We start from the raw sequence: 18,791 nt of genomic DNA on the forward strand, positions 1-18,791 counted from the left end.
CGGACTTGGGTCAAATACGATCGATCACAGAATCCCAACGTGGACCTGCAGGGAGGGGACTGGGACCAGGAGTGGTATGGGGTGAAAAAGCCATCAGCGCATCCAAGGTTGAGGCCTGGGACACAGAGACATGCAGGGGAGGGCTAGCACAGGACATAGGACAGTTCACCCGGAACCCAGGCACTGTATGCTCCTGAGCCTTCCTCCTCCGAGACTTGGGTTCTCTACTCCAATGCTGCCCTTCTTCCCTTGCCCTCCCCTCAGCCTGGGCAGGTCTGGCCACTAGAGGGCATAGCTGAGCAGCCATACAGTTTTGGGATGTTGACACTCTCCCTGGAAACTGGCCCCGCCTACTTCTGTGTCTACAGTGTTGGGCCAGTGTCTCTAAAGGCCCAGAGCCCCTGGGGCTGACCAGCAGCTGCACCCACCACCCCCGAACCCAGCCTAATAAGGAATTTGAGTCATCAGAGCCTTTCCATGCCCAGACCTGGCTGGTTCAGCTTGTGAGTGTGAGCAGGGTAGGCATATGTACATGTGTCTGTCATGGAGGGCTTGTTGGGGCCAAGAGTAGTTCTTGGGGTCAGAGGGCAGAGTTAGAAGAGAAACTTGTTCCAGAGTCTTTCTCTGAGCTGACTATGGGTTGCCTGTGCTCCCCACCATGGTTTATCTGGTAGTGCTCCCCACCACTGATTGTCTATGCTCCCCATCATGTGTTGTCTGGATGTGCTCTCTACCACAGATTGTCTGTTAATGCTCCCCACCATGGGTGGTCCAGTGGTGCTCCCCACCATGGGTCATCTGGTAGTGCTCCCCACCATGGGTTGTCTGTGCTCCCCACCATGGGTTGTCTGGTATTGTTCCCCACCATGGGTTGTCTGGTAGTGCTCCCCACCATGGGTTGTCTGGTAGTGCTCCCCACCATGGGTTGTCTGGTAGTGCTCCCCACCAGGGGTTGTCTGGTAGTGCTCCCCACCACAGGTTGTCTGGTAGTGCTCCCTACCATGTGTTGTCTGTGCTCCCTACCCCGGGTCATCTGGTAGTGTTCCCCACCAGGGGTTGTCCAGCAGTGCTCCCCACACTGCTCCAGACCTGGCCCTAGCCCTCAGCCTGCATCACCCAGGCATGAGCAGGTAGGTAGTTGTGTGGTGCTAGGTTGGAGATCTGAGATACTCATTTACCTTCCTGAGGAGATGGAGCCAGGTGTCCCAGAGTTTGCCCAGGCCCCTGATCTCTTAAGCACTCAATTTCCTGGCTACCCGCACTGCCCCCAACTTGAACACCAAAGCCCTCTTAGGCTGGCCTGAGTAGACAGGGTCCATCCCACTCGACAGGAGGAAACTGAGGCTCAAGAGATGAGACTAACTTGAAACCTGACAGGCCCTAGCAGAGCCCATGCTCAGCCGTGGAGGCTACCTGCCGAGAGAGTACCACAAATATCTCTAGTGGCCAGGTCTCAGGTTCCACACAGTGGGGTCTGCACAGATTCTGAGAACTCAGTGGCCGAAACCAGGAGGTTGCTCTCTGGGGCCAGGCTCAAGGGTGGCTGCAGTACAAGTGACCATGACAACTTGAACACTAACTACAGTTCTCCTCCTGCAGGTACCCAGGAAGACCGAACGTGGACCAGAGGGGACTGAGACCGTGATGTCAGCTCAGGATCTCGTGGCCTGCCTCTGTCAGGAGGGGGACAAGCATCTGGCCCTGGGGGAGCTGCCCTTAGCCACAGCTTTCTACCTGGCTGCCTTCAGTTGCCATGCCCCTTCAGCTGTACGGCATGTACGGGCTGTCCTGACTGAGTCTCCAGGGGCACCTGTGGTGGCCACCCTGGAGGCCTGGTGTCGTGGGAACAGCCAGATCCCTGCTATCCACTGGGATGGCATGGCGGTGGTCTCCCTGACTGGAACACTGGCCTCTGCTTTTCTTGGTGCCATTTGCCCGGATCACCCTGCTACTGTCCTGTACCCTTTGGCTGGCCTGCTGGCCCAAGGGCGTCACGTGGAAGTGGTGCAGCGCTGTAATACACTGTTGGATGCACACTCCCAGCAGGCCCTGGAGCTGCAGCTGATGCGGGCCCTGGCCTGGGTCCTGTCTGTGGACCAGGCCAGAGAAGGCATAGCTGCCTATCTTCAGAACTTTGCCTCCAGCGCAGACCGGACAGTGGCCTTCATCCGTAGCCACCAGCAGCCCTACCTCCCCAGGCTGCTTGGTACTCTCCAGAACTACCTCTCAGGACACCTGAAGACCAGCGCCAGCCAGCAAGAGGCCAACTGCCGGGGACTTCTGGAGGCCCTGGACCCCAGAGGCAGCTGGATGGGTGCCATGTCACCGGAAGCTCTGCTTCATAGAGGCAGGTTTGAGGATTGCCAGGCAGCGTGCAGCCGGGACCTTCAGCCTGACTCAACAGGAAGTAGACCCCAAGGTAAGAGAGTGACTCATGAAGTCATATTCCTTACGAGCCTTGGCGACATTCACTCCAGACACAGCTAAAACCTGCGAATGGTGGGACTAGAGCTGGGTCTGGGACTAGGGCTGGGACAGAACTGGGGCGGAGCTGGGGCGGAGCTGGGGCGGGGCTGGAGACCCCATAGTGAAAAGAGCCAAAAAAAAAAAAAAAAAAAAAAGAGCAAACAAAATTCTTGCCTTACTATGCAAGGCGCAAATTTGTTTGTCAGTCAAGGAAGGACTTCTCAGCCGAGGAGGCTTTCAGAATTCAAGAATTAAAAAAAAAAAAAAAAAAAGCCAACGCCTTTGGGAAGAAAACTTGAAATGTCCTTGCCACCAAATAGTCAGGGTGGGTAAAGGCTGGGGCCTGGAAGACTTTGGATTTTACTCTTAAAACCACAGGACAGTTTACAAACTGATGTGAGCATGCTTCTTCTGCTGTCCTGTATGGACTGTGATTCAGGAACCAGAGGGACCTAGAAGACTGGGAGGAGGCCGAGGGAAAGTTGAGTGGGAGGACAGAGAGGCTGGAAGAATGGAGCTGGAAAGGTGGGAGGCTAAGAAACAGAGAGGAGGCTGGGAAGCTGGAAGGATGGTCCAGACCGGGGCCATCTATCAAAGGTCCTTGGACTCTCAGACAGGAGACCATGACCCTTACCTGGGAGGAAGCGTTGCAGAGTGAGAGTCCACTGAGTCATTTGTAGCAGGACTGTGGACAGAGTCAATGGAGGACCAAGAATGATTTAGAGTTAGCCCTGGAGACTTAACTGGGAAAGGGTTGAAGGGGCAGCAACCCTGTGCTAGAGGCTTTCTTTCACTATAGCAAAACGCCTAAGATAACCAAATTGTAGAGAGAAGGTTTCTTTCCCTTTGCTGGGTTTTGTGGATTTCAGTCTGTGGTCAGCTGTCCAGAGAGTCTCACAGGGCACCAAGTTCCTTTGTTGGGATGTGGTCAGAGGGACAAAGTGTCCGTTGAGTGCCAGGGTTCCTGAGGACCTGGACACGAGCAATGAACAGGGAGGAATCAGCTGGAGAGGATTGGGAGGCTCCATGTCTTGACTCTGATGCATCTGGTAGGCAAAGGTGCATTAGATCATATAGGACACACAGCTGGGCAGGGTGGCACATGCCTTTAATCCCAACACTTGGGAGGCACAGGTGGGCATATCTCTGAGTTTAAGGCTAGCCTGATCCATAGAATGAGTACCAGGATAGCCAGAGCTACATAAAGAAACCCTGTCCCCCTCAAAATTAATAATAATAAATAAGCATTTTAAAAGACAAAAAAAGTAGGGGCTAGAGAGATGGCTCAGCGGTTAAGAAGTCCTGAGTTCAATTCCCAGCAACCACATGGTTGTTGTAATGGGATCTGATGCCCTCTTCTGACGGTGTCTGAAGACAGCCACAGTGTACTCATATAAATAAAATAAATAACACTTATTTTAAAAGATACAAAAGTAGAGACAATGAAAAAACGTAATACATCTTATACAATTTAAATTTTAAAGTTTCCCCATACACCTATACAAGATGAAAGGACAATTCTCAGAGAAGAGAATGTTTACGATGGCAGAAAAGACAACCATATGCAAAGTATTTGCGGAAATCCCACATGTCAGCAAGGCAAATGTATAAAGGAATTGGGGGAAAAAACTTTTCCCCCAAAGAGAAAACACAGGTAACAAACAAAAAATTCGGGAAATCGTAGGAACCATGGTAGCAGGACAGAGGCAAATTAACACAATGGAAAAGTTTTTTCTTTGGACACAGCTGACTGGAAAGAAAATTAATTAGTGAACATGAGAAAAAATGAAAAATTAAAACGGTGAAACAGCACTTTAGAAGACCCAGGCTGTCAAAACTGCTAAAGCTAACAGCAGATCTGGTCTTAGGAAAGATCAGCCAATCTGACAGGACGCTGTTCCACAGGCAGCAGCCTCCTAATTTGAACGAAATTCCAAAAGCAAGTACAGTCAGTGCCTGAACGAATAAAACTGGGGCTACCTGAGGTGAGACTGCAGCTTGGAGATTTTTTCCTCTGTACAGTCATATGTACCACTGGAAGGCGTGGTTTTACCAGCCTGAGAGGATGTTAGGGAGTTCGGGGCTAAATAAAGTGGAAAGTTGAGAAGCAAAGTCCTGAAGGGTTACAGAAGGGATGAAGTCCAAAATCTGAATATAAGTCTATGGCTGACTGCTGAACCGAACACAGGTAGGAGAGACAAGACAGTCCGTGCAAAGCGTCAGGTGGCACCTTCAGGTGGAGCTAAAAGGAGAATTTGCTTCCAAAGACGTTTGAGTCTAGACAACGCAACTGGTTATACAACGAAATTCAGACTTCATCTGAAGCACACAACTAAATCTGGAGTCTTTCTGAAGCATCGCTCAAATGTCTGGTGTACAATTTAAAAATATACTAGCTGGGATATATAGCTCAATGGTTAAGAGTTTGCCCAAAGTGGACACAGAGCTGGATTTGATATTCTAACACCACACGAAAACAAAAAACAAAACAAAAAAAACCACAACCACAACAACAACAAAAAAATATGGAAATTAATGGGAGAAGAGTCATTTGAAATAAAATAGGGATTCTCTGATATGCAAAACTGAAGAAAAATGGATACGGCCTTACTGGCTGACCTGTGGGACAATTAAGAAATGTATTGTGTGTGGCTGCATTCTTGGGGGGGAGGAGATATGGGTGTGACGTCAGCAGCTGCTGGGAGCCTCTGCTGCTTCCGGGGCTGACCTTCTGTTTCCTCAATGTTGTTTCCACCCTTGGCTTCTGCAACCAGGACTGAGCAGAGACACTGGTGGTGGTGGGTTTCTCAGCCAGTCTGTGCAAACCGGTTGCTTGTTGTTTCACTGGCCTCAGAGATGCCGGGGAGGGTCCATATCTATAACTCCCATCCTAACAATGGGAAGGAGACAGACACCCAGCCCAAGTCTCAGGTCCACACTCTTAAAGGACTTCAGATAACTGAGCGCCTCTTTTCTGGACTCTCTGCTGTCTCTGTTTACTACAGAGAAGTGTTGAGTCCCAAAAAGGCAGAGCAGCAAAGATGTCCAGGATTGGTGACCCTGCAAAGTCGGAATCAGAACCCCGGCTTTACAGAGTGGGCTGGGTGGGGCTACATCCCTGAGAAGGAAACTAAAGCCCATCACTAAAAGAGTCAAGGCGGAAAGGAATGTAATAAGCTTCCATTTAGGCTGAGAGGTGATGTCTACAAGAGCCACTCTAGGGGAAGCAATGCTGACACCAGGAGAGGCTGGCTGTGGTGCTGGTACAAGTCCTGCCAGGGCTGGGAGTCATCCTTGTGGTTCTGGAACCCTGGGTTACTGCAGACTTAGGGAAGATGCCCTGAGCTGACAGAGTGAGCTGTAGGAAAATAGGACCACATATATTTCTGTCCCTAGGTGAGCACCTGGCCGCCCTGCTGGTCACCCGCGCGGCCGCCACTTTCTTCCAGGATGGCCCAGTCGGGGACATGCTGCGGGACCTACATGAGGCCTTCAGCGAGAGCCCCATTGGCGCGCGGAGGCAGTTCCAGGCCCTGCTGTCCTCCGAGGACCGCGAACGCCTGCAGGCACAGGCAAAGGAGGCCGCGGACCTGGGCTTCGCCCGCTTCCTGGAGGCTGTGAGAAGCCGGGTCGAGCTGCGCCGGGATGCGGACCGCGAGCTCTTGGTTCCCGTGACCCGCGCGCTCCGCGTCCTGCTCCGCGTGGCACCCGCCAGACGGCGACCTGCGCTGGGCACCCGCCTAGCAGAGTGCCTGCTGCTGGCCGGGGACGTGGCGGGAGCTCGCGCGCAGTGCGAGCGCCTCCTCCGGCCCAGGCGTCCGGGAGAGCGCGCGGGCAACCACACCGGAGAGCACGCGCCGCTGCTGGCGCTGCGCGGCTTCTGCGCGCTGCACGCGGGCGATGCGCAACGCGCCCGCGAGGACTTCCAGGCGGTGGTGGAGCGCGCGGCGCCGCACGCGGGAGGCTGCGTGCGCGCGCTGTGCGGTCGAGGGCTGCTGCGGGTGCTGGCGGGCAGCGCCTTCCTGGGCGCGCTAGACTATGTCACGGCTTGCCGGCTGCGGCCGGAGGAGGCGCTGCTGGTCGCCAAGGCCTACGTGCCCTGGAACCAGCGAGGGCTGCTGCTGACTGTGCTGCGGGAGGAGGGCCGCAAGATGCTGCTGCGCTCGCCAAGCTATGCGGTGAAGGCTGCGCAGGCGCAGGAAGGGTGAGAACTGCCCCCTGCGGAAGGTGGGGAAGCTATCGAGGGATGTCTGGTAGAAAACTGCGCTGGGGTCCGCTAGATGCCTTCCCTATGCCAAGTTGGGCATCTGGAGCCAGGGCTGAGATTTCAGTATCCTAGGTCTCAGAAAGTGGTGCCCTGTGGGCTTTCTCCCCTTAATGTTAGGAACAAGCTGGGGGTAGGTGTTGGCTCACATCTGCAACCCCAGCACTTGGGAGATTGATGCCTGAGCGCCACAGCGAATTCCAGGCCAGTCTGAGCTACATGCAAAGTGAGACTTTGTCTCAAAAACACAAAATGCAAACAAACCAAAAAGTCAAAATCAAAAGGGGCAGGTAGCCAGAAGAACGGCTTAACAGTTAGGAGTGAGTGCTGCTAAGAGCCTAGTTTCTAGCAACTTGCCTCGCTTGGTTAGCTCACCTCAGCCTAATAATTCCGGCTTCGGGGGATCTCATTCCTCTGGCCTCCAAGGGCACTTGCCCTCGTGTACATACACAGCCATGCATGCTCAAACACACTTTTTTTTTTAATAATTTTGTTTTATTTTGGATTTTTAAAAATTTGCTGGCCTGTATGTGTATCACGTGTGTGCAGTGCCAGCGACGGCCAGTAGAGGGCGTCAGGTCTTCAGACTATGGGAATTGTCACCAAGTGGATGCTGGGAATAGAACCCCAGTCTTGTAGGAAAACAGCCAGTGCTTTTAATCACTGGGTCATCTCTATGTCCCCCCCCCTTCCCCCATGTCCTTTTTAAATGGAAAAAAAAAAACCAAAATTCTTGAATGTTAGTCTCCTGAGGTGTGTAGTTCTAGTTGTTTCTTTTTGTGCACATATACAATGTCTCAAAACACGGAGTTTTTGCTAAAGCTGTCCCACCTGCAGTAGATAAGGAGTTTTAAGTTTCCCTTTGTTGCTAAACACATTTGTAACACATTGTGTCCACAACACCTTCTCTTAAAAGGGGGGTACTGGTGTTGCTCTGGCTCAGTGGGCAGCTCCAAGGAAGGGTCTTTGATTTCTAGTGCTGCCCACCCTGCCCTAACAGACACATGTGACCCCCTGCTGCCTGGTGGGTGCACCTCTAGCTACCTAGCCCTCCCCCACCACTGTCAGTCTACACCCCACACCTCCCCCAGGAGCTTCCTCTACCCGGTGTGTGAATTGCTGTTGCCGCTATGTTTCTTTGTGATGAGCCCAGCAAAGCCAAACCATCAATTCTTGTGTTTACAAAAAGGAAACTGAGGCGGGTTCTGCTCGGGTTCTTGGGCAGATTTGGTGCCTACTTTCCTGTAGCACCTGCCCCGTGGGGTGGTAGGAGGAGCAGGGAGAGTGAAGGAGCAGGTTAGGAATCTGAACAGAGGTTGTCCCTCTGCAGCTCATTGGGAAAGGGGCTACCCAGACTAGGGGCACAGACAGACAGGAACAAATCACCTGAGGTTTGACCTCTATGGAGGGGATGTGGAAAAAGGCCTATCCCACACTGAGCCGCCCTCTCCATAGGGATGCCTACGGTGTGTACCAGCTGGCCACCCTGTTAACGGAGATGGATGCAGGGGATGAGACTTCCTGCCTCTTGGCGGTTGATGCCCTGTACCGCTTGGGTCGCCTGGAGGATGCTCACAAATCCCTGCTGGTGGCTCTTTCCCGGAGGCCCCAGGCAGCCCCTGTGCTGGTGCGGCTGGCCCTGCTTCAGCTGCGGAGGGGCTTCTGCTATGATGCCAACCAGGTGAGTAGGCCCAGGTGGGCTGCTGCAGGTAGGAATGGGCACAGATCTGCAGGGGACACTATGCGTCCTGTGGCCCCAGATCTGTTCCCTACAGCCTGGACTTTGGAAAAGGCAGACCTAATTAGGACCCACTTCACCACCTGTATCCAGCCCTTGCCTCTCTGGCCCTCAGCTTCCTCACCTGTGCCTGCCCTTATAAGTTGTCAAGGGAATTGGCTGAGGTAGTGCCTGAGACCTGGGAGGTGCCTGCTTACAGGAGGTGCCTCCAAGTTGCTTTGGCCGTAGTATAATGAAAAGTGGCCAAGAACCAATGCCTCATAGGCTGAGCTCCTACTCAGTTCTCCCACATAAGCTGGACTTGACCTTGAACATAACTCTGCCTGGGACAGAAGCATGGGTTTTACAAGGCTCTAGACACGTTTGTCAGCCTCTTAGAACCCTCCCCTGGAATGGCAGAGTTTAGGACCTGGCTTAGGTGTTGAGAGGGGGCTTTCTCTTTGCACTGAGCTCCTGTTTCTGGGGGATTTGGGGCCTCAAAGTCTGGGCTGAGGGACCAGCCAGCCTCTTCCTTCTTCTCTGGCCTGGCTGGAATCCTGATTCCCTGGGCAGACAGGTAGGCAGAAAGACCACCCTAGGGCTGCCAATCATTTCTTTTCTACCAGGGACAAGAGTCTGCACCCGGCCCATGGGAAACGATGTTGTGTCTCCCAGAGTCATGAAGGGAGGAGCTTGTGTCTGCTGAGGACACCTGGCTAGAGCCTGGTCAGACTCCTAGGCTCTTGGTCTACACCTTCTGAGGAGCTCCTCGAGTCCCTCTCACATGCTGTTCTGAAGGTCCCTTGCACAGGCTTGTTGTTCAAGCCTTCCTTGGGCCAGCATGTTGGAGGGGGGTCTCCACCCAGGCGACTCGGGGAAAGGAGAGCCCCACCCCCACCTCTCCATTTTGCAGAGTGGGCTTCTGCTGTGTCCAGTGCTTCCATGTTCCCCTTGTCCCTGTCCTTGTTGAAGGACGCACAGTAGTAGATGGAGACAAACACACCTTCAAAGGCTTAAGTAGCTGGGGCTGCAATTTGGGGAAAACCTTCCAGGGCTCAGACTAGACAGCTTCCCCCCATCCCAGGCTTGTGGAAACAGAGCCAAGCAGCTGCAGGAATGGGCATGGACAGGAAGAAAAGGGGGCTTGTGGAGAGGACTGGATGACTCCGATCTCACATTCGCAGCTAGTAAAGAAGGTAGCCCAGTCTGGAGACACCGCCTGCCTCCAGCACACGCTGGACATCTTCCGTCGTGAGGACCTGCAGCTGCTGCAAGACCACTGCCACACACGGGCATTAAGCATCCTTCGGGCACGGCCAGGTGGGTCGGACAGTGAGGCCCACACCAGGGAAGCCATCGCCTACCTCTCTTTGGCCATCTTTACTGCAGGTAGGAACCCCCCCACCAGCCTCAGGGTGGCCAGAGCCAGATGCATGGCACTCGTGGGATCTGTGAACGAGCTTGCTCCGCCACATCCTGCGCCCTGGACCCTCCAGGGTGTGCACGAGATGGGACCATTTACCAAGAGCACCTAGTACTGGAACCCTTGGTTGTCCATGAATATACCAAGGCTGGAGAAGGGCCTGGGCTCACTGAGGCACCGCCCTGCTCCTGGACTGCCTCCCCTGCATGCTCTGTGCTGAGGTGTCATCCAGACCTTGGCTCCCCTGAGTCCTTCACAGTAGTGTCAGGTTCTGTATGGCCACACCTGCCCTCCACACGTCGCCAAGCCATCCCACCTGGGTTGCGGCAGGCCTGTCCTGGGTGTGCTGGAATGTAATGTGCAAGTATCATGGTGCATGTACAAGTCTCTGGACATTGGCACGGCCAGGGCAGGGGGCAGTGTGGTTATGCAGATTGTGGTGACTTGTACTGGCACCTCTCCACTGCTCATCCTCAGAGTAAGTGGACGAGAGCCCAAGGGAGGGAAGTGGCTAGTGAAACTGATTCCTGCAGGTCACTGTGTGGTTCCCTGTGGGAACACTGACAGATATACAGAAGGAGTGTGGAGGAAGCATTCTGTTTGGTGGTCAAGCTGTGCCTGACCACCTTTTCTTCCTTTGAAGTTCCTTCCCAGAGTTCACTGGGAATTGCTGCCCACTCTGAGCCTCATACCCGACCTACTATGTGCTTCTTTTCTCTACCCTGGCCTAACTTGTCCTATTCAACCTTTACCTACTCCCCCCAAAACAGAGAAAGTCATAGACTTTCCTAGAACACCCCAACAAGCTACCAGTCCTCCCAGCATCACCTCTCCTGGTTGAGCTTCTCATGTCCTGTAGCTAATAACCCTGGCTACCTGACTCTGTCTCAGTACCCAGTGGGGTGGTTGCTCCCCAGGGTGGACCTTGCTCCAAGGTTGAGCACTAGATGGGACCCTGGACAAGAGGGCCAGCCAGAACTGTACCTGACCACATTTTCTTCCTTCAGGGAGTAGAGCCAGTGAGTCCCTCCTTGTCCGAGCCCGCTGTTACGGGCTCCTGGGTCAGAAGAAGACCGCCATGTTTGATTTCAACTCTATACTCCGGGAGGAGCCGGGGAATGTGAAAGCTCTGTGCGGACGAGCTCTTGTGCATCTGGCCCTGGACCAGCTGCAGGTGCCAGCCCATCCTCTCCACCTGGGGCTGGGCAAGCAGGAGTGAGGGAGACTGTGGTGCTGCCCTCCTCCACTGAAGGAGGGTGAGCAAGATCAGGCCTTCCAGCCCTCGGGGTATACTTTGGAGCTCCATGTTCTCCTCCCCACAAGCACTAGCAGGGATCAAGAGCCACATTCCCACAGATCCACCTTTGGGTATTCCTGCCTTTCATGCTTTGATGCCTCAGTCTGTAGGGATAGGTGTGTAAGTCCTAGGGACAGCTATGGATCCTAAAGAATTTCACAGTGAAGGTGGGTGGTAGGTAGGCTATGGATAGTTGGAGCTGGGAAGGTGGGAAGCTGGATGGGGCCGACCTTCTGGGTCTCCAGAGTGAGAAAATGGAACCATAGAAATGAGACCTCCCACTCTTACACTCATGATGAGCTCCCCCTCCTTGCAGGAAGCTGTGGATGACATGATCTCTGCCCTGAAGCTTGACCCGGGTACTGTTATCACTGAGATCCTCTCCCTGAAGACAGAAGTTCAGTTGCCCCTGACCCAGGGCCTCTATACCCGCTCCCGGGCCCTCCTGAACCAGTGTCTGGATGCTGGAGTGCCCCTCAGGGAAGAGGACACCCAGGGCCTCCTGGCCACGGGGGAGGCACTGATTAGAATCAATGCTGCACAGAGCAGTTGGCACTTGCTTCTCACAGACATCCTCACAGGGCTGGGTATGTGTAAGAGCAGGGGATATGGGCCCCTGTCCCACATTCCGTACCCTCTGTACTATTCTCTGTGAAGTGGAGAAAGAGCCTCTGGACTGTAACTTCTAAGGCTCCAAATCCTGTAATTTCCAACCCCTGTGGGGCCTGTGGAGTGGCAACTCTGGATTTTATTTTATTTTTTTGGTTGTTTGGTTGTTTTGTTGGTTTGGGTTTTTTTGTTTGTTTGTTTGTTTTGGGGTTTTTTTGTTTTTTGTTTTTTGGGGTTTTTGTTTGTTTGTTTGTTTTGGGGTTTTTTTGTTTTTGGGGGTTTTTTGTTTGTTTGTTTTTTTGTTTTTTTGAGACAGGGTTTCTCTGTGTAGCTTTGGCCGTCCTGGAACTTGCTCTGTAGACCAGTATGGCCTCAAACTTAGAAATTCACCTGCCTCCTGAGTGCTGGGATTAGAGGTGTGTCCTACCACCGCCTGGCTTCACTCTCTGGTTTCTCAAGTCATGTCCCTCTGCTGGCAGAGGAAGACCCCAAGAAGGATTTGTACATTCGCTTGTGGCGTGTGGGTCTCTGTCACCCTTGTTTGAAGGGATGCTCTCTGCATCCTGCCTTTGCCCTCCAAAGACTTCCGGGGACTACCCCACAGCTCTGCTCTTACTGGGGCTAAGTCTGTACCCATCGACTGGACTCCACCCAAGACAGATTAGAGGACATCAAAGTAGTTCCCTAGGGCTAGATGCCTGCCTTCTTGGGCATGCCTCCATCCCAGCCACACCCACCACATTCACCGAATATCTTCCTGCGCTCCCCACAGGCAAGTATCAGGAGGCTGGCACCCACTTACAAGAAGCGCTACACCTCACTCCATCATCAGAGGCTACTCAGGCCCGGCGAGGCTTGCTCCAGCTTAAAAAGGGAGATGTGTCAGCTGCTGCCCGTGACCTGCGGTGCCTGGCAGAGATAGACACTCAGGACCTCAGCTTCCTGTTGCGTCTCCTTGAATCCGCAGAGCGGCAGAGTCTCATGCAGGTATGTAGTGCCCCACAAGCCCTATGCTGACCTTGCCCACTCCCACGAACTTCAGAATTCCACACTCACCCCAGGCAGCTCTTCTCTTCCTGTTGCTAGCTGGCTTCCTTGGGTTTGGGGTGAGAATGGAGTAAGATCTCTGGAAATACTACCCCCGTTTCTTTGCTTGCACGTGCAAGCCATGGGTAACTGGGGCTGAGGAACCTCATCCTGGTACAAGGCCCACTCCAGGACCCAGATCGGGGTATACAGGTCCTGTTGTGTTTTATAAAAAGGAAGAAGGAACCAGGATGTGTTTGGAGGAGGTGTAGTGTGGTGAGGTCGAAGGGGGTGCCTCGGCAGGCCCATGCTGAGACACCCTTTCCTGTGAGGTACCAGCTACACAGTAGGGATAGCATGGAATAGAGTTTAGGGCATGGGGTGGGGAGTTGAGGCAGGAGTAGAGACAGAGAAAGGCAGAGAGAGAGAGAGAGAGAGAGAGAAGGAGGAAGAGGAAGAAGAAAAGGAGGAGGGGGAGGAGGGGGAGGAGAGGGGGGGAGAGAAGAAGAGAGGTTGGCCATGAAGATGTGGAGGGGGTAATGGGGAGAGAAGGGAGAAAGGGAAGAGAGAGTATAAGAGAGTGAGGAGAGGGCAAATAACCCCTTTTAGAGTGAATCAGGCATACATGGCTATTGCCAGGTAGGTGTCTTAGTTAGGGTTTTACTGCTGTAAACAGACACCATGACCAAAGCAACTCTTATAAAGGTCAACATTTAATTGGGGCTGGCTTACAGGTTCAGATGTTCAGTCCATTATCAAGGTGGAAGCAGGGCAGCATCCAGGCAGGCATGGTGCAGGCAGAGCTGCAAGTTCTCCATCTTCACCTGAAAATGCTGCTAGCAGAATACTGACTTCTAAGGCAGCTAGGATGAGTCTTAAAGCCCACACCCACTCCAGCAAGGCCACACCTACTCCAACAAGGCCACACCTACTCCAGCAAGGCCACGCCTCCTCCAACAAGGCCACACCCACGCTGGCAAGGCCACGCCTACTCCATCAAGGCCACGCCTCCTACAACAAGGCCACACCCACTCTGGCAAGGCCACGCCTACTCCAGCATGGCCACACCCACTCCGGCAAGGCCACGCCTACTCCAACAAGGCCACACTTACTCCAACAGGGCCTCACTTTCTAATAGTGCCACTCTCTCTGCCGAGCATATAGAAACAATCACACCAGGTAACCGTGAGTCAGAGCCTAGAAGGAATGCTAGCAGGTCCAGGTTTTAGGCCTTGGGGTCAGAGGGACCCAGGGTCAAGAGTTAACATGGGGCAAGACAAGTGTTCCTCTGAATGTCTCCCTCCGTCAATTGCTCAGAGTTCTGCCAGTCAAGTGACACGGAAAAGGGCCTATCAGAGAGTGGCTGAACCCGCAGAGTTGGCTGAACCGTGTTGAATGAATGCTTCCTAAAGCAAAGGAACTGCTGCCTGAGAACGGGCACAAGGACTGTGATGGTGCTGGCTGGAGTTGAACTGAGAGGAACTTCTAGGCTGAAGTTTATGGACTCTACAGAAGCGTTCTATGGTATAGAGTTGTTAGAGCCTAAAGCCTCTGAGTAGGGAGGACCAGAAACGTGGCTTGTGAGCTAAGGGAAAAGGGTAAGATAAAGTATCAGAGCATCCAGGAAAGGTGGGCGAAGAGTCCCCAAGCTTACACAGGTTCAGGGCCCAGGGAGTTCTGAGTAGGGCCAGGGGTGTCTCTGAGGTCCTGGTGCCAGATAGGAGTCCCAAACTAGAGCGGATTGGGGAGTGGGATCCTGGAACTCTAAAAGGGTCGGGAGGGAAATCCTGAACCCCAAGCTCTAGGACTGGAGAATCCTGAGTTCCTGGGTAGGGGAGGGTGCAGTCCCGGAGCTAAAGCAGGGAATGGGAACTTGAGGTAGAGGGCTGGGGAGGTTCCTGAGCTTCTAAGGGAGAATCAGGAAAACACTGGCGAAATCTCAAGGCCTAGAGGTCTTGGACCCCAGGGGCTGAGTTTGGCAAGGCAGTTTCCGGTTGCCCAGCAACAGGGGTCGACCCGGAAGTGGCCTTTCTGGCTTCCTGCTATGCGGCTGTCTTGCTACCTCCAAGCAAGGTCTTTCTGTACCGCGCCTGCGCCTGCGCGGCTGTTGCCCCCTCCCTGAGCTGGGCGGAGTAGAGCGCCAAGCTGTGCCTGTATTTAAGCTTTTTGAATCCCTTCTTCTTGTATGCGGCAGCGATGTGGACCATGCAGTAGGAAGGGCAAGAAGCTCTTACAGGGTCGCACAGCAGGGAACAAGAAAAGCAGGTGCGGGCTGGAGAGATGGCTCAGCCGTTAAAGGCTAGGCTCACAACCAAATATATAAAAAAAAGCAGGTGCTCTTGTGTTAGCCTCAGAGCCCTCCCTGGGAGCCTCCAGTCTAGTTCTGGGAGGTGGCACTGCACCCGTGCTAGAAAGCAGGTCCTCTGTCCCTATAGCCCGCCCTCCCCCCAGCCCTTCAGCAAAAACATCCGACCTAAGCAACTGTCCTGTGGTGTTTGCCCCCTGTAGGAGTGACTCTGACAAGCCCGGAATGCTCTGAGCTTTACCCCCAACTGAAGGATTTTAGAGTTTAGGGTGTTGTGTGCTGTGAGGCTGGATACAGTTAAAAGGGGAAAGGAGGGACCCAGAGGTCCATCTTAGGTTCTGTGGAACCAATGTAGGTTATTGAGCAGGGGAGGAATCGTGTGAGTCTAACAAACTTTTGATGAGATGGAGTTGCCTGTCTTCACAGTGGCCTAGAGAAACAGCATCAGGAAAGAGGAGATGCTTAGGGGACCTGCCTCTGCTCTGGAAACAATGTTGCCCAGAGACTAAGGGGAGGCCGACTTGCTAGACCAGCTGCAGCCCTCAGTCACACAAGGAGTCCACGACCAAGCCTCCAGAGTGTGGGCGTCTCTGCAGAGGGAGGGAACCAGACATCGGCAGAGACTGGCTGTGCCCAGAGACTAACTCTGAGCTCTTTCCCTGTGTCCCCTTCTCAGACCGCTGCCAAGGAAGCAAGCAACCTCTTGGATTTAGGGAATCCGGGGCAGGCACTGAGCTACTGTTCTTTGGCCATCCTGGCGGGAGGCAGCAGTCCTTACCACCTGCGTCTCCGAATGGCCTGCTTGACCCAGCTGCAGGAGTATGACCGGGCACTCAGGGACCTGGACCGGGTGCTGTATCAGCCTACAGAGGACAGCGACCTGCCGAGACGGACAGAGGATCTCTGCACCCGGGGTCGCCTGCTTCTGAGCCTGGGCGATAAGGATGGAGCCGCGGGGGCCTTCACCCAAGCTTTGGCCCTGGCACCAGCCCAAGCTCAAAGCAGCCTGTTGGAGCAACCAGGCCGGGCCACGACAGCCAGTGTGTTCCTGATCCATGGCCAGCGCTGCCTAGAGAAACAGCACTTTGAGGAGGCCTGGACAGCAGTCCGGAATGGACTCCTGGTGGACCCCAGCCACAGTGGGCTAAAGAAATTGAAGCTGAGGACTCGCAAGGAGGCGGCCTCTGGCTGCAGACTACACTAACCAGTGGCTAACTGCTTGACTCCTCGACCAGCTCCTAAGTTCTCACCTAGGGTGTACCTGGCTCCCCAGATCCAAGAGTGGCTCTCTCTGCTGGCCATTTTTGCCTGTCCTTTGCTGTAGGATTAGAGGAGAAACCTTCTCTTTGTGCAGAACAGCTGTCCTAGGTGGCTCACACACCCACTACCTTGGGCAGCCCCAGCGCTCTGCTCACACTTGGGACTCTGCCTTCAGAGCAGACACAGGCAGGATCAGGGTTAGCACCTCAGGGCCTAGCAGGAGAGGTGCTGGCCCAGGGAGACCTCCCTGGGGAAGAGGAGGCTGCTTAGAGCAGGCCTGGATTTGTTCCCACATTAGCCAAGGTCCAGATTCCTGGCTGCCTATGTGCAGCTGACCTTTCAAGGTTGTTCTCCAGGAACCCAGTGACCGAACGTGCCAAACAGGCACAGCCCGGACAGCCCCTTCCCTCCACCAAGCCCTGAACCCTCATAAGGTTGAGAGACCCCAGGCTTCCACTGGGCCTGCGCCTGTCCAAGAGGTCAGCCTGAGATTTGGTGCATCCGAGCTGAGACAGCGTTACGTGGGCAAACTTCCCATCCATTCTTATCCCTGCCAGTGAGGCTCCAGCCTGTCACCTTTACTACCACCATCACCAAAACTGTCACAGGGGCCAGGCTGGAGTACTTTGCTCTCTCCCCACAATGGGCAGGACTGCTTGGTATGGCGTGGCAAACCCCTTCCTGGCTTCTCCAGTGGGGGTAAGGGCAGGGTCTGAATTCTGAGACTTCCCCCTCTGCCCCGGGCTGCCTTCCATGACCCTTCCTCCTGCTGTCTTTTTAACACCATGGAAACCCACATCTCACCTCCTACACAGACTGACCCCATGCTCAGATACAGGATCCCTGGTCCTGCCTGTCCCTGGGCAGTGATGAAGTGACTGGGTAGGATTAGCAGCCCCCTTCCTGTGAAAAGGACTCCTAATAACTCCCACCTGCCTTGTCGTCCCTCCATAGTGTGGGAGCCCTCCTTCCTGTTGCTGTAATACCTGAGACCTGCCAAGCTATGCCTCCATGTATTCCACAGGAGGACCAGGAAGAGCAGGGAGCCCAGAAAGACTCCTCTGTGAGGCACACCCTGGTTCCTGCCCTCCTTCCCCACCATGATCTCTAGAATAACCTAATGCACGTCTCCACAAGGTTACCCTTTCACCCACCCACCTCACATCCATCTCTCCACTTGTGCATCCCTTGGCACTGTACACACTTGCAGACACCCAGCAGCACCAAGGTCAAACTGTTGGTCACCTGGGTGTGGCCTGCGCATCCCACTGCCACTTTTGCTTTTCAGCCTAAGGTGTCCTGCTCATCCACTCCTGGATGCCCCAGCCCTTGTCATTCCAAATGCGAAGGTACTCAGACCTGGCAGAGCTCTTCCCAGCCACCAGGGGCATCACCCAGCACCTCCTGATCTCCCAAGGTCTTAGCACGGGCTCACGAGCACACACATACGCACACGAGCTCCCCTCACCCCCAATCTCTTACTGCTGCTGGCCTGGGACTTTGCTGCGGTCTGAATGTGTACCCAGAATCCGTGCACTGAGATCCCACCACCAATGGGACGTTAGCAGAGGATCTTGCAGGTGGGGAGGAGTTAGGTTGTGATGGTGGAGCCGTAAAGAACAGGATCCGTGGCTTGGAAGACCCTTCAGCCCACCCACGTATAAGAACGGAGTTTGGGAATGTCACCTACAAACCAGGATGCAGGCCTGTCCCTGTATACCTACCAGGGCTTAGCCTTGGACTTCTACCTCCACAGCCATGAGAAATAAATCTCAATAAGGTTCCCAGCCTATAGGATTTTGTCTCAGTGAACCCAAGTGCAGTGTCTCCTCACCACCACCTCTGTCTTGACCATAGAGCTCTGGTCCCTGAAGATGGAGGTGAGTCTTGGCTGGCTAAGCCCCTCCGCCCACACATCGTCTCATGGAAGAGTCCCAGGCTAGACCAAGCACCTCGGCAGCCTGGAGATGGTAGTGGAGGATTCTAAAAGCTGTGCATTCACCCTAGCTAGGGTATATGCCTACAGGACATGTCCAGGGCTACTGGCCCCCGCATTCTAGAGCTCACACTCTACAGATCCATCTACCTCCTTGCAGCCCCCCAAAGCCTACCCACAACCTCCTAGCTCCTTCTTCCGTGTTTGGCTGGAGTGGAAAGAACCCAAGCCATGTGTCCCAAGGGCAAGTGACCAGTCCTTGCATGGTTCCAGCATCTCTAGTTTATTGTGGACCATGGAGTCCAGCTTTCACCAAGCAAACCATGGGTCGCTTCCAGCAGAATATGATCAAATACAACAGAGTCCTCATCAGCGGGTCGGTGTGCCCAGTTGGCTATGACCCTAGTCTCTGCTCCCACCTGCCTTCCAGAAGTCCTGGAGGTGTCACAGTGTGTGACCCACAGCCTCAAGGGCCCAACTTGGGACTT

General features: G+C 54.1%; 1 protein-coding gene across 1 annotated transcript; it reads left to right on the top strand.

Annotated features, from left to right (window-relative positions):
* Nucleotides 1-353: 353 nt before the first annotated feature.
* Ttc34 (tetratricopeptide repeat domain 34) lies at nt 354-18,159 on the top strand. The gene is made up of 9 exons (XM_039111371.2): nt 354-518; nt 1,600-2,419; nt 5,863-6,670; nt 8,186-8,411; nt 9,632-9,836; nt 10,878-11,044; nt 11,484-11,754; nt 12,549-12,763; nt 15,784-18,159. Exons 2-9 carry the CDS (start codon nt 1,645-1,647, stop codon nt 16,309-16,311), a joined length of 3,195 nt encoding a protein of 1,064 aa, XP_038967299.1. The 5' UTR covers nt 354-518; nt 1,600-1,644; the 3' UTR covers nt 16,312-18,159.
* Nucleotides 18,160-18,791: the final 632 nt, after the last annotated feature.

Source organism: Rattus norvegicus, chromosome 5 (genome assembly GCF_036323735.1).
Source record: "Rattus norvegicus strain BN/NHsdMcwi chromosome 5, GRCr8, whole genome shotgun sequence".
NCBI classification, from domain to species: Eukaryota; Metazoa; Chordata; class Mammalia; order Rodentia; family Muridae; genus Rattus; species Rattus norvegicus.